The 15,602-nt window shown below is 44.9% G+C and overlaps 1 protein-coding gene across 1 annotated transcript in view; it reads left to right on the top strand.

The window, feature by feature from the left end:
• Positions 1–15,602, top strand: part of abca2 (ATP-binding cassette, sub-family A (ABC1), member 2) — a 132,065-nt gene that overhangs the window by 52,643 nt on the left and 63,820 nt on the right. The window contains exons 6-7 of the mRNA XM_063489427.1: positions 557–670; positions 6,442–6,660. Of these exons, the coding sequence (XP_063345497.1) occupies positions 557–670; positions 6,442–6,660 (333 nt within the window). The remainder of the gene's footprint in view (positions 1–556; positions 671–6,441; positions 6,661–15,602) is intronic.

Genomic DNA, 15,602 nt, shown 5'->3' with positions numbered 1-15,602 from the left:
GTTCAGTAAAGATGGATAGCTGGTTGTGTCCACGATCTGCAAAGTCTGTGCAAAGTACACCTGTGAAGACTTAGCTGTGAAGCCCCTCCTCTCAGTCCCTCCCAAACATGCCAGAGGAGCTCCACAGAGCATAAAAAGAAACTGTTTTGCACAAAAGTAAAAATAAATAAAAAAATAAAAAAATTTATTTAAAAAATCCCAAAACAACATTTTTGTATTATTAACGTTTGCTTTTTAAGTTTTATCTTATCCTTCTATACCAGTTTGTTTTGCAATGCCAAAATCAAGTGACACTATTCTGGCCATCAGTTTGTGGCCTGAAGTTCAAGCACACAAAGGCTCTGCAGCACGAGGGTGATTGGAAACACACCAACAACTCCACGGCTGAGTGGTTAAAAAAACAAAAAGTTTTTGAGTGGCTTAGTCAAAGTCCATACTTACGTTTAACGGGCCTTTCATACTCAAAAACCCTCCGGTGTGGCTGAACAGAAAGCACTAGAACAGTGGTCCAGAACCTCTGCAGTGACTCACTGACAGTTTTGTGTGTGATCTGTAGGTTTACAGCCTTATCGTCGGTACACATTTCGGAGATGGCGGAGGAGCCCACAGCTGGATTCAACAGGCCAAGGGCACCACACAAAAACCTAGAGACAGAGTCCTTCAGTTAGAAGTAAGTGCTTCAAGACTTCAAGGCTCATGTGGGCAACGACAGTGAGACCTGGAGGGGTGTAACTGGGAGGAATGGTCTGCCTTATCTGCACCCAAGCGGTGTTGCATTATCTGACTTCTGTGCAAACAGTTTGTCCATAACAAACACCATCTTCCATCATTACGGTGCCCATACGTGCACATGGCCCCAGGACATCCTAGGCTGCAGGTCAATGATCGATTTTGTAATCGCATCATCAGGTCTGAGGCCGTATGTTCTGGAGCAGTCATTCTCAAACTGAGGTACGCATACCACTGGTGGTACGTGGGCTCCCTCTAGTGGTATGAGGGAAGTTTCCACCCCAAAATTAAGATTAAATAATATACCATGTTCTGATTTTCGAAAAATTAAATCGTACAGCTCTGCTATCACTTCCAACATAAATTAAGACTAAACAGCAGTGGCGTTTGTAGGGTTACTGAGGTTGGGCTAGCTGCTTCACTGAGTGAATGGGTTAAATGCAGAGAATAATTTCCCTACAGGCGATTAATAAAGTATACAAAAAAATGTGCTACATGGTGGTTAGCTACAGAGCTGCTGCCCCAGCATGTAACAGCATAGAGGATGGCACTGGTCACAAAGATGATGTTTTAAACACTTCAGCCGCCTCAGAAAATAGACACGACTCTGGCCCTTCCTGTAAAGTGCAGTGGTGTTTTAAACCCCGTCCAGTTTATTATCTATGTGTACTCCAATGTATTTATAGTCCTCCACAATCTCCACATCAACCCCCTGGATTGTAACAGGGTTCAAGGTTTCCTGGTCTTCCTAAAGTCCACAGTCAATTCTTTAGTCTTTCTACTCGCACCACGTGACAAAGGAGTCAACCACAGCCTGGTACTCCATCTTATCAACCTCAGTGATGCATCCAGCCATCCCAGAGTCATCAGAAAACGTCTGAAGATGGCAGGTCTCTGTGCAGTCTCCAGAAGTTCTCTGAAGGATGCTTGACAGACCTGGCGCAACTGAACGCATAGTGACGGTGCTCTGGAAACACCAAGCAGAGGCCTCGGTCCACAAGATCTTCAACTTGCACCTCCGGAAGAGCTTCAACAGCGTTCTGAGAGAGACGGGGGACACTGAGTCCGAATGGACCATATTCAGCACCTCCATTGCTGAGGCTGCTGCACTGAGCTGCAGCTGCAAGGTATCTGGTGCCTGTCATTATGGTAACTCCCGAGCTAGATGGTAGACACTGGAGGTGAAAGGAGTCACCAGGCTGAAGAAAGAGTCCTATCGGGCTTGGTTAGCCTGTGGTGCTGGAGGCAGCCAGGAGGTACCGGCAGGCCAAGTGGAACGTGGCTCTGGCAGTGGCTGAAGCAAAAACTCGGGGGTGGGAGGAGTTTGACGAGACCATAAAAAGAGACTTTCAGACTGCCTCAAGGCAATTTTGGCAAATCGTCAGGTATCTCAGGAGGGGAAAGCAGTGCTCTATCAACACTGTGTTTGGTGCTTTTAACATATTGTCACAATGTGGAAGGAAAACTTTGAGGACCTCCCTAATCCCACTGGCACGTCCTTCATAGAGGAAGCAGACTGAGGCAGTTAAACAACAACTTGGAGGCAGAGCCCCTGGGGTCGATGAGGTGTATCCTGAGTTCCTGAAGGCTCTGGGTGTTGAAGGGCTGTCCGGGTTGACACGTCTCTACAATATTGCTTGGCAATCCAGAGGCAGTACCTCTAGATTGGCAAACCGGGGTGGTGGTTCCTATCATTAAACAGGGAGACTGGAGGGTGTGCTCCCACTATAGCTCCTCAGCCTCCCTGGGAAAGTCTATGCCAGGGTGGGTGCTTAAAAGGAGAATCCGACCTAGATGAATTCCCTAGCATGAGTAGTGGTCACATGTAAGCAAAAGAGTGTATTTGAATTGGCTCGGGACAAACCGAGCCAATTCTGCTATGCCTGGCGAGCAGGGAAAAATTGTCAATATGGTGTTTGTGACATTTTGTTTGGTGGTGTGCCGTGTGATTTTTCTAATGTGAAATATGTGCCGTGGCTCTGAAAGGTTGGGAAACACTGGAGAAATCTATCAGTTATTCCATGGATTAATTGAGTAATTGGAAAATGATTTACTATAAGATACTATTACTCCTCAGTCTACAAATGATGAGTGCACTAGTAGAGTGTGGCATTTAGTTTACTGTAGAATGTGGTATTGCACACATCACCTCAGTAGAGTTTGTGTTGTCACCTAGAATCTCCGCCTGCCGGGTCGTGCATCCCCCGCCGGCCTCCGGCCCGATCTTGATTAGCTTGGCTCTGGTTAACACTAGATCACTAGCTAACAAGACCTTCATCCGTCCTGATTTCTTCACCTCCCGTTACTTGGATTTTTTATTCTTGACTGAAAATTGTCGCGTTATTGAAGTGAGTTAAGCCCTTTCTCTGAACTCATGCCCACTCCAGTGGGAAATTGGTTGCGGCAGTGGTCTTGCATCTGTTTTTTAAAACTGTTTAAATGCCGACAGCTCACTGCTGATATTTATGGCAGCTTTGAACTACTATTATTTTTGATGGATCTGTCTTCTCCTGTGCTGTGTGCACTTGTGTATCATCCTCCCAAGTTTAACAGGGATTTTATTTAAGGCTTTTCCACCTTTTTATCTGGATTAATATCAATATTTGACAGTATTCTTGGGGATTTTTATATTCATGTTTGCTGTCCCAGAAAACCTCTTGTGAAAAACTTCCTGAATCTTATTGACTCTTTTAATCTTGTTCAATCAGCCAGGGGCCCCACCAATGAGCATTGACATACTTTGGACTCTGTGCCAGGTCCACCAGTTAAACCTCTTTTGCAATCTCAGCATCATCACTCCTGCTACTGCTGGAAATGTTTCTGCTGTTTGTTAAAATGTTAGTGCCCCTCCCTCGGATGGTCACTCTCTTAAGCTGAGTGCAGATCATCTGCTCACTTTGTTCAGTGCCACTTGTTCAGATGTTCTCCATCCTTTTGCTCCTTTTAAAGCTAAGTGTGTTAAACCTAAAATAGATCCCTGGCTAAACGATGCCACTCAGCCTCTCAGAAGGACCGAGCACAAAGAAAATGGAAAAAAGATAAACTTCAGATCCCCTGTGAATGTTTAGGGAAGCGCTGCTTCTTTACCAGGATGCTGCTAGACAAGCAAAAAGCTATGTATTAGACATCATCTCTAATAACCGTCACAGACGCTGTTCACCCACCACACTTACCAGTGTCTCCAGCCACCTGTGAAAACATCTGATAGATTTTTGTCAGTAAAGTTGCTACCATCTCATATCACTCCTCCAGCTTATGATTCTTCCCAAATTTATCAGCTGTATTAGCATCTACCCCAGTCCCCTACCAACCCCCACCAACCAAGGCGGACACACAGACACCCTAAAACAGCAGCTGCAGCTCTCCAGGCCCCAGGAAGCCACCACAGACAGTCCCAGAGACCACCTTCATCTACCGGCAAGGCGACAGGGAGACAGAACTATAGCCAACCACGTGTACTAATGGAAATGCTCAGTGATCGAGATAAACATCATCCAGTTGGTATTTTGAGGAGGCAGATATTCTCTGCAAACTTATGTGATCTAGGAAGAGATTTTTGTACTTCTTCAGAATAGTTTTCTATTCTGAGAGAGAGACCGGTGCATGATCACTGATAGTTCCAGGATAAATCTGAGTGCCTATAATAGCCCTCATCATGGAGCTGCTAACTAAAAAGTAGTAAAGTAAAAGTGTGAGTGGTGTACTGGATGACACACAGCTTACGGACCCTGAGAGAGGTCAAGGTCAAATTTATTTATATAGCACATTTCCAGACAAACAATGCTGCACAAAGTGCTTAACAATATAAAATGCCATTAAAAAGAGACAATGTAAAACAATAATAACAATATAAAACAATGATAGGACAATAAAAGAATTAAAACAATAACTAAGACTATTAAAATAAGACCAAAATGCTTGGGTCATAGTGTGTTAAAAGCCAGGGCACAAAAATGTGTCTTTAGTAGTGATTTAAATTGCTCAAGTGTTTGTGCAGATCTAATATTTAGGGGGAGACTATTCCAAAGTCTGGGACCTGCCACAGAGAAGGCTCTATCACCACGAGATTTGAGACTAGTCCGTGGCATGGAAAGCATTAATTTTGAGCTAGACCTCATGGTTTTTCCTGGAGCATAAACAGAGAGGAGCTCAGACACGTAAGAAGGGGCTCGGGCATTAAGCGACTTAAAAACAAACAAGTGAAAGTTTAACCCTGGAGAACCCATGGGGTCAGAGCCAACCCCATTGGTTTTCTAGGGAAACCATGGGGTCAAATTTGACCCCATGGGTTCTCCAGGGTTAAACTGGATCCTGTAGGGGACAGGAAGCCAGTGTAGAGAAGCTAAAACTGGGGTTATATTCTCTCTCCGTTTGGTACCAGTTAGCAGGCGAGCAGCTGGATCTGAAGACGATGAATGGAGGCCTGCTCAAGACCAAAATACAATGAATTGCAGTAGTCCACTCTGCAAGTAAGGAAAATGTGAATAACATGTTCAAAGACGTTAGCCGGGAGGTATGGCTTTACCTTGGCCAGATGTCTTAACTGAAAGAAGCAGAACTGGACTACTGCACTCACCTGCTTATTCAATCTAAAAGAACCATCAATGTAGACACCAAGGTTTTTTACATGTGTTTTACAATAGGAGGAAAGGGCGCCCAGAGAGCTGTCGATATGATTAAAGTTGCTGAAAATGAATACTTGGTGAAGAAATGACTCCGGCATTATCACATGAACTAAGAAAGCGATTAAGGACATTAGAAAGTACCTGAGGCCTGTGACTGTTTACTGACACTAAGTTTGAGACAAACTGTGTCTTTGCAGTTTTTACAGCTTCTTGGTAAGCAGAAAGACGAGTCCTTAAAATCTATAGAGAAACTTGCAATCTGCCCTTTTTCCATCTCCTTTTGGCGCGTCTATAGTCACGTCTAAGGGAGCACGTATGTTCATTCAACCACGGCTCTGATAATTGCTTAGTGCGCACAGTCCTAAACGGAGCAATCGAGTCCAAAATATCAGTGCAGGTAGAATGAAGAATGTCCGAAAGGTCCTCAACACTTTTACAGTTGGAGTTCATTATTCCAGAGTCCATAAAGGCAGCAGAAAAAGCGGGCGCTTTTAGAACATTAAGCGCTCGCTTTTTGCGCGCTGGGGCGTACGGCTTATCTACCGAGCAGCGCAGCGTCAGAGTGAACAACACAGGAAAATGATCAGAGATGCCCAACTCAGATATTTCCGTGATGCACACATCCAGCCCGTGGGAAAGCACCAAGTCCAGTGTGTGACCTTTTTCTTGCCTCTGAGAGGGATGTGAATGCCACATCGCAAAGACCAAAATCACATGTGTGTTGTTTGAGTGTAGACTGTCAGTTGCTCTGACTCTTGGTGTCAGAGTGAAGGTGAAGGTGAAGAGAAGAAGGTATGAAAAAAGGAGGGGTCATCAACATTTGGCCCACATATACTAACAATAAACAGATCCATATTTTCAATACATATATTAAATATTAATACTTGCCTTCTTTGTGTGTGTGTGTGTGTGTGTGTGTGTGTGTGTGTGTGTGTGTGTGTGTGTGTGTGTGTGTGTGTCCATGAGCTGGGTCATTTCATGTGGCTGAGCTCCACAGACTCACGCAGAGCCTGAAAGTCTTTATGAAGATTTTACCGACTAACGTATCAGGACCTTTGGTCATGTAAAGTGTTTCTGTTGTTCACAGGACAGCCTCTTAACTGGATCCACACTTGAGGACCTCACCTGTGGGGACAGGTCCTCTGAGCTCAGCAACATTCTGCTGGTACCTGAGAAGCAGCGACCCGTGATCCAGGCGTATCGCAATTCTGTGTGTAGCGAAGGGGCGGAGCAAAAGTCAGCACGCTTCAGGCAGCTGAGCCTGGAGCTGAGAAAGCAGATCAACACGCAGAGTGTCACCGAGAAGGTAATATGGAGGACATTGTCCATCAGGCCATTTTTAAACATTGGTATAATTACAGTTATCATTGAGAAATAATATTGTTAACTATATGCATGTTTTTCATTTCCAAGACCTACTCTACTTACTGTTATGAGACCTACAGCCCTGGAGTTTAGGGACAGGAATTGATAAGAATTTAGCGCTTCCGAATCCATTATCGATATCACTTATCGATTTGATTCCTTATTGATTCTCATTGGGTTCTTATTGGCTCCGTTTTCAGAGTAACAGTGATTGCTAAGCAGTAATAAAGAAATTACATTGATGCAAATTAATTGCATGACAGTCTTTCTGCTTTAGAAGCATGAACAGGTAGAACGGGAGTTTGCAGCCTAACTGCTCATCAGCTTGTTACCTGTTGAAGTTCAGGGTCTGGCTGCTGGGGTCGGCGTTCACTTAGCTTTCACTCTGGGTTCTTGGCTAGCTTAGCATTAGCATGCTGTCTGTGCAGAAGCTTGCAAAGAACCAAAGTTGTGTTAGCAACATAATGCGGTTGTTTATGTCCTGGATGCAGTTTTCCACTTTACCATCATGCTGTCGTCCTTTGGTGCAATAAAGCTATATTTCTATATCCACTCTCTAGACTGCGCCTCTATTTTCCTCGTCTGACACACGAACTGATATTAGTTGATTGTAGAAGGAGTGCACGAACTGATAAGCGGAATCATTGATAAGGCAGACTAACAATTCCAAGGAATTGGACTTCTAGGGACCGGTTTTCTACAAGAATTGGCTCTCGACTCCCATCCCTACCTGTAGTAGTCTAATAGTTGGTGCCCGAGCACTGAAATTGCAAGAGCCCTATTGTATCTGATCCATTTAGTGCGAAAACACTGTCTGCTTCATTCAGTTTTAGGTCTTCAGCACAAAGTGCAGAGGCGTTATTGTGTCTGCTCCGTGGATTATTATTATTTTATGGAATGAATCAACTTTCTAAAGTCATGACCATGTGTGCACATGCTTCAGTAACAGAGAAAATTTTCATATTTTATAGGTTTCACATACTGAGACTACAGAATGCTTTTTTGAACTTTTTGAACTATATTTGCTCAGTTTCACATACATCATCCATCTGGACCAAACCTGTCATATGGGTCCATCCCTGAACCCAGTACTATGTTAGCTTTTAACAATAGTCACAGCACCACATAGTGGTGACAGAAACTGTCATGTTTTATATTTTGAGGTACAGTTTCATGGTGGTTTAGCAGAATCATATAACATTTGGTCAGGAAAGCCTTAATGAGTTGATGTTACTTGATTTTAAAAACAGTTGTGTTGTTGTTTGTTTTTTTGCCACAGGACACTACATGGTTTCTCAATTGTCAAGTCTGTCAAAAACTGGGCATGCTTGAGTCCAAACTGTCAGACGTCTAATATTGGTCACTATTATGGCACCACCTAGTGGCAACAGAAAATATGCAGTAGATTATAATCATCATCCCATCCATCCATCCATCCATCTGTCCATCTTCATCCGCTTTATCCGGGGCCGGGTCGCAGGGGCAGCAGCCTAAGCAGAGAAGCCCAGACCTCCCTCTCCCCAGCCACCTCCTCCAGCTTATCCGGGGGGAACACCAACGCGTTCCCAGGCCAGCCGAGAGATATAATCTCTCCAGCGTGTCCTGGGTCTGTCCCGGGGCCTCCTCCCAGTGGGACATGCCCGGAAAACCTCGCTCAGGAGGCGCCCAGGGGGCATCCTTGCCAGATGCCCGAACCACCTCAGCTGGCTCCTTTTGATGTGGAGGAGCAGCGGCTCTACTCTGAGCCCCTCCCGAATGGCCGAACTTCTCACCCTATCTCTAAGGGAGAGGCCAGCCACCCTTCGGAGGAAGCTCATTTCCGCCGCTTGTATTCGCGATCTCGTTCTTTCGGTCACTACCCACAGCTTGTGACCATAGGTGAGGGTAGGGACGTAGATCGACCGGTAAATTGAGAGCTTTGCTTTTACACTCAGCTCCCTCTTCACCACGACGGACCGGTACTGTCACTGCAGCCGCTGCACCAATCCGTCTGTCGATCTCCCGCTCCCCCCTCCGCGAATCGCTACCTTATCGTGGTGGAGGGGTTTGTGTGTCCCAGGGATCCCAGGGGTTATGTTGTCTGGGGGCTTTTGCCCCCTGGTAGGGTCTCCCATGGGTGAGGGACCAGACAAAGAGTAATTCAGAAGACCCCTAAGAAAAGACCATCGAGGGAACAGTTCACCCTGCCCGGGATAGGGTTACCGGGGCACCGCCCTGGAGCCAGGCCCGGGGAGGGTGCCTGAGGGCAAGCGTCTGGTGGCCGGGCCCGGCCGGGCACAGCCCGAAAAAGGGACATAGGCCCATCTTCCTGCAGACCCACCACCTGCAGGAGGCACCGTAGGGGTCGGGTGCAATGTGAGTCGGGCGGCGGCCAGGAGCGGAGGTCCTGGCGGACCGATTCCCGGCTACCAAGACTGCAAATTGGGTAATCATCATCCCATGTAGGTGAAATTTTAGTTGGTGCTTCAACACGATATAGATCAGCAAGACATGCAATAGTGAGTATTCTCCATTGCACCTAAAAGTGCAAGCACCTCATTGTAATTTTTGGACAAAAAAGTCCATGAGACATATGACCGTAACATAACAGGAAGTCCAACATTTTGATTTTAGTAATTTTATCATTAGGACCTGATAGAGACAGCCAATCAAGTACCCAAAAGCAAAGGAAGTAACTGTATGGCAGGAACTGGAGATGACCTAAACCACATTCTTGAGCACTCACTACGTCTAAAGATTTTAGAAACCAGTACTGTGATCACCCAAAGGGGGATTTGGCCAGAACCTGGGAGGAGCATGTACTGCAGAGCTCTTAAATGGATGTAACGTCTGAAGATAATTAAAGTCGCCGATCTCGCAGTCGTATATAACTGGTTCCACATATAAGTGTGCATGTGTGACCCCCATAACTAGCACCTTTGCTCATGTATCTTGGGCTGGCCTCTGCCTCCTCCTTTTAATTGATGTGTTTTAAGGTTTTATTCTGGTAAAAACCTGTATTTTTTTAATACAAATTATATATTTATATATATATTCAATATTAAGGTACTAAGCTCAATGCCATATTTAAATGCCATATGTAGAAAATAATAGATGTCTATTAATTAACCTAACTTCTATTTTATCATGTGTGACAAGTATTTTGGGCTTCAGTCTCAGTTTATACAAATTGAAATTATTTCAATCAAATGGAGGATACTTTAATTAATTTTGCTTTATCCTGAGGCTAGGGAGAATTAAACCTTATTTGAATATTTATATTTACATTTTGGATGATTAAATCTCTATAACTTGCTATTGTGGATTGGTAGTACTACTTGTATTTAGACTGTGATCTGAATGGCACATTTAACTGGTAGATATAAGTTTTTTATTAGTCATACTAAGCGTGGGTGTGGATACTTCCAACTGTACGGTTTGATTTGATTTTTGTCTGGATCCTTTTCTTTATTTTGTAAATCTCTGGGAACCACGAAGACCCAAGCTGCTGCTACAAGCTTTTTTCACTGTCCAGGAGTGTGAATGTGGACTAGCAGCACTGCTCTGTCATTGAGGTCAGCGTGAGGTTGTGTGGAAGATCCCAGCATGGAAGCTGTGGGTCCAGTTTGCAGAAAGACCAGTTGATGCCTGAATGTGTGTCAAAGAGGCACACCACTACAGAACAGACTTTGTTACTTACACAAAGAGTTTCTGAAAGTCGGCCTTGCGAAAGAGAGTTGTAACAGTACTGTGTGGTTCTCTGCCCCGACACACCCACAGTGCTGTCAGATGGTAAGCATGTCTATTATAGCCTACGCTTCATAATTGTCTAGCAGCCTTTGGGCATGCATTTGAAATGCAATAAGTCTCCTAATCAGCTAGAAATATTAACAAATTTACCATCTAGTCAAAGGAAAGAAAAAGCAACTAAAAGCTATTAAACAATGACGATGTTCAAAAATTTAAATAAACATGCACTGAAGTAAAAGTTAGTGTTGAATCATTCCTTAATTTGTAGAGACGCAAAGACTTTACATTTGTCTTTGGTTGAATATAAACCTGCTGTAATGATTGTTGTTGAGTCATTTTTGTTATCTGTTTGTGCTACTTTTTGAAGGAACAATCAGATTGGTTATTATTGCCAAAATTTTGGGCTGCTTCTTCTTCCAACTGTTGTTTCAGTTGGTCAGTTTCTCTCTGTTTAACTACTAAAAGCTCCTGGACCTGGTTCAGTGTAGTTTCTTCATCTTCTCTCTATGGTTGAGGTGAGTTCATTAATCATTTGACAGATTGTTATCATTGTCACCAGAAGATCTCTCGTTATCCATATGAGCAACAGGCAACTTAAACAGGCTCGTTATAAGGAAAAAAATAAACCCAGAATAATGCAGCTCACGTGACCCCAAGTGTTCGCAAACCCATTGGTTAATACCAGGAGGTCCATGCCTTGTCTTACCCATCCGGCATTGAAGACAGCGGGAGACTGTGCACAATGATTTTAGTGAGAGGTAATTGAGAATATATGCTGACTGCACCTGTGCTGCTAAATAGTAAAGTCAGTGGTCACCCTTCCCTTTTGTTTGACTGTTTGGCCTTGAGACATGCATCCACATGTGTGTGGAATATCTGGATGCCTGTGTGCAAGCCCACATCCATGTCTACAGTCAAAGTCATCCCCTTCCTGGCCTCATTATGTCAAGATTGGGAGTTAATTATTTTGTTATCTTTTGCTAGCAGATTACCACTCCAGGTTGCCGCACTTCACCAACCTGGAGAGGTAATCTGCCACTATGTTACACTTGCTGATGGTGAACCTACAAGGCTGACGTGCGAGTTACCATTGTAACAGGCAGCTGTTGTAATTCTGTTGGAATTGATCCAAGTGACTGCTTGGTGGTCAGTTTCCAGATCAGATTCCTATCTACACAAATAATATTGGAGTTTCTCCAGTGCCCACTTAATGGCCAAGGCTTCCTTCTTCACAGTGGAATACATTGTGTCATGTGGCTTCCGGCCAAGATATAGGACTGGATGTTCTTTTCCATGGTCTCCTCGGGCCAGGACTGCTCTAGAGTGATCTGTGGAAGCATCAAAAATCTTCAGCTTAAGTCAGGACTCCTGCAGAGAGGTTTATTAACACATAGTGAGTGAAAAAGGCGACTGAAAAGGAAAAACTTACTGCATCTTGGGAATCCCCCAGCAGCCTACGTCTATTGCAGCATAACTAAGGGAGGATTCAGGGTCACCTGGTCCAGCCCTAACTATATGCTTTAGCAAAAAGGAAAGTTTGAAGCCTAATCTTAAAAGTAGAGATAGTGTCTGTCTCCTGAATCCAAACTGGAAGCTGGTTCCACAGAAGAGGGGCCTGAAAACTGAAGGCTCTGCCTCCCATTCTACTTTTAAATACTCTAGGAACAGCAAGTAAGCCTGCAGTGTGAGAGCGAAGTGCTCTAATAGGGTGATATGGTACTACAAGGTCATTAAGATAAGATGGGGCCTGATTATTTAAGACCTTGTATGTGAGGAGCAGGATTTTGAATTCTGGATTTAACAGGAAGCCAATGAAGGGAAGCCAATACAGGAGAAATCTGCTCTCTCTTTCTAGTCCCTGTCAGGACTCTTGCTGCAGCATTTTGGATTAACTGAAGGCTTTTCAGGGAGTTTTTAGGACATCCTGATAATAATGAATTACAGTAGTCCAGCCTGAAAGTAATAAATGCATGAACTAGTTTTTCAGCGTCACTCTGAGACAGGATATTTCTAGTTTTGGAGATGTTGTGCAAATGGAAGAAAGCAGTCTTACATATTTGTTTAATATGTGCATTGAAGGACATGTCCTGGTCAAAAATGACTCCAAGGTTCCTCACAGCATTACTGGAGGCCAAGGTAATGCCATCCAGAGTAAGAATCTGGTTAGATATTATATTTCTAAGATTTATAGTAACTTCAGTTTCATGTAAATTTGAGAAAATTAGAGGTCATCCTGGTCTTTATGTCTTCTAGTTTAACTAATTGGTGTGTGTTAATTGACTTTGTGGATAGATAAATGTGGGTATCATCTGCACAGCAGTGAAAATGTGTGCTATGCCTTCTAATGATACTGCCAAGGGGAAGCATGTATAAAGTAACCTTTTACATTTTTGGAGTACACATAGATAATAAACACCAATGCACTCTACAGGAAGGGCAAGCGTCATCTTTATTTTCTAAGGCAGCTGAGGTCTTTTAAACATCTGTTGGAAAATGCTCAGGATTTGGTGTGGTTGCATGATGGAGCTTCAGGTTGAGGGTCGCAGATGCCAACGGACGCAAGGCCAGTAATGTTGTGGGGATGGAGCTGGACTGCCTTAAGGTGGCGTGGGAGAGGCAAATGTTGTCCAAGATAAGGACAATGCTGGAAAATACCTCCCACCTACTCAATGACGTGCTGGCCAGTTGCAGGAGCACACTCAGTAAGAGGCTGGGATTACCCAAATGCAGCATTTAACAACACAGGAAATCATTCCTGCCTGCAGTAGCACTGCATTGGTACAAGATGATAACAGTGGAGAATTATACCCTTTAGTTAGTTACAGCACTTTCAGAAAGACGTCTACTGTGAGAATATCTATTCTCAATGGTGTGTAATCTCTTATTGTAAATTTATTAAGAAGTGATCAGAGAAAAGGACATTAGGGAATGTTGTTAAATATTCAGTTGCTATGTCAGAACAAGATCTCTATTGTGATTAAAGTGGTGGGTGGGTTCTTTTACATTTTGAGAGAAGCCAATAGAATCTAAGAACACATTAAATGCCATGTTGAGGCTGTCATTACATTGGAGATTATGTATCGGAATTTCAGGAGCGGGACCACGCCTCCAAACATGCTCCTTCCAGTTGTCATCTATATAGGTTCCCCCCAGTTCTGCAAACTGTTCATTCTCGTTTACGTGCAAACAGGGTCCATTCTCGGCAAATACCTTTAAACACAGCTCATCTCTCAGGAGTAACGTAATTTTACTCACCCTTTGCTACAATCGCCCTCTCGTCCGTCAGCGCGTCAGACGAACAGCTACTCAAGCTCTGCATCCATCGCTTTTCCTCCGGCAATGCCAGAAACACACTAAACGTCACGGCGGCGCTTCCAAAGAACCAAATGCTGACGACCTTCTAGCAGTTTTCTCTACGTCCATCCATCCAGTCGGTTTATCTCCGCTAAATCCAGTCATGAAGTAACTCCGGTCACCCGCCACTTCAGTGAAAACCAGCGAGGTCGCCCGCCAGCAGAACTCACAGCTCCTCTCACGTTGCTCTGAAACGGGTCACAGGCCGGGCGAGTTAGCCGTCAGCGCCAAACCCACGCTTCCAAACAAATCGCAGCTCCAATAGCAAAAGCTACAGCGTACTTCGTAGCTCCACCCACCCGCCAGCGCCAGGTAGCAGGGAGAAGCTCAGCTCTGTTCTCCTTCCTACTAACACCATTTAATGCAAGCTGAAAATCTGTCGCTAGCTCCATACTCTACTGTTCTCCATCATCGTGATGTTTCCATCCCTCCTTTCGCTAAATGCTTATGCAAGTTGGCACTGGGATGCCCAGTTCTTCCCTATCCGCCATTCGCAAACGCAGCAGCAAGCTCCCTACCACCGAACTGCCAGTTTCTCAGGAAAGACGACACACAAAACAAAAAAACAAACTCTGCAGCAAACGTCAGCACCGAGTTGCCAGGTTCTCGGCCACCCATCCCTCCTCGGCTAAACTCTGCAGCAAACGCTGGCACCGAGTTGCCAGGCGCTCAGCAACTCATTCCCCCCCCCTTCGCAAATTCTCCAGCTAACCTCGGCACCGGGTTGCCAGGTACCTTTCTCCTTCATTCGCAAAAGCAGCAGCAAGCTTTTCGACCATCGAGTTGCCAGTTTCTCAGCATAGTTAAGGAAAAAAAAAAAAAGGGCACAGAGTTGCCAGTACTCCTTCCCTCAGTAGCAAATGCAGCATGCTTCGGCACCGAGTTGCCAGGTTCCCTGCCTCTTCTTTCCTCGGCTAAACTCTGCAGCAAACATCGGCACCGGGTTGCCAGGCTCTCAGCCACTCATCCCTCCTTCGCAAAATTCTGCAGCAAACCTTGGCACCAAGTTGCCAGGTTCCCAGCCTCTTCCCTCCTTGGCTAAACTCCGTAGCAAATGTCGGCACCGGGTTGCCAGGTTCCTTTATCCCTCATTCGTGAAAGCAGCAGCAGCTTTTGTACCATCGGGTTGGCAGTTGTCTGCATAGACAAATAAATAAAAAGGCACCGGGTTGCCAGGTTTTCCTTCATCCCTCATTTGCATGCAGCATTTAGCGTCCCAGCTACCGAACTGCCAGTTTCTCCACTTCTATCATTGCAAGCAGCAGCAAACCCTTCTAGCACAGTGGTGTCAGGTTCTTGCTATATCTGCCATGTGCAAACTGCAGTGACAAGCTTCTTACCCCTGAGTTGCCAGTTCCTGTCCAGCCATCATGGCTAAAGCAGCAGAGAATCCTTATAGGTGGTTCCTTCTATATCCATCATTCGTAATCGCAGCAGCAATCTTCTTCCACCATGTTGCTAGTTTCTCTGCATCCGTTATTGCAAAGCAGCAGTAAACCTCTCTGGCACCGAGATGCCAGGTTCTCTCTTTATCCCTCATTTGCAAATGCAGCAGCATGCTTTCGGCACCGCGATGCCAGGTTCTCTTCCTCTGTCCCTCCTTTACGAATGCAAGATCAAGCTTGACACCAAGATGCCTGGTTCTTCTTTATCCCTCATTCGCAAACGCAGCACCACGCTTTTTAATATAGAGTTGCAAGTTTCTCTGCTCGACACCGAGATGCTAGATTCACTGCCATCTTTCCTGCCTTCGCAAAGCACCGGCGAACATCGTGGCACCAAGATGCCAGGTTCTCTCTT

This window comes from Pelmatolapia mariae, linkage group LG12 (assembly GCF_036321145.2).
Source record: "Pelmatolapia mariae isolate MD_Pm_ZW linkage group LG12, Pm_UMD_F_2, whole genome shotgun sequence".
Classification (NCBI taxonomy): domain Eukaryota; kingdom Metazoa; phylum Chordata; class Actinopteri; order Cichliformes; family Cichlidae; genus Pelmatolapia; species Pelmatolapia mariae.
Note: the sequence above shows the minus strand (reverse complement) of the source record. Positions and strands in the feature narration are given on the sequence as shown.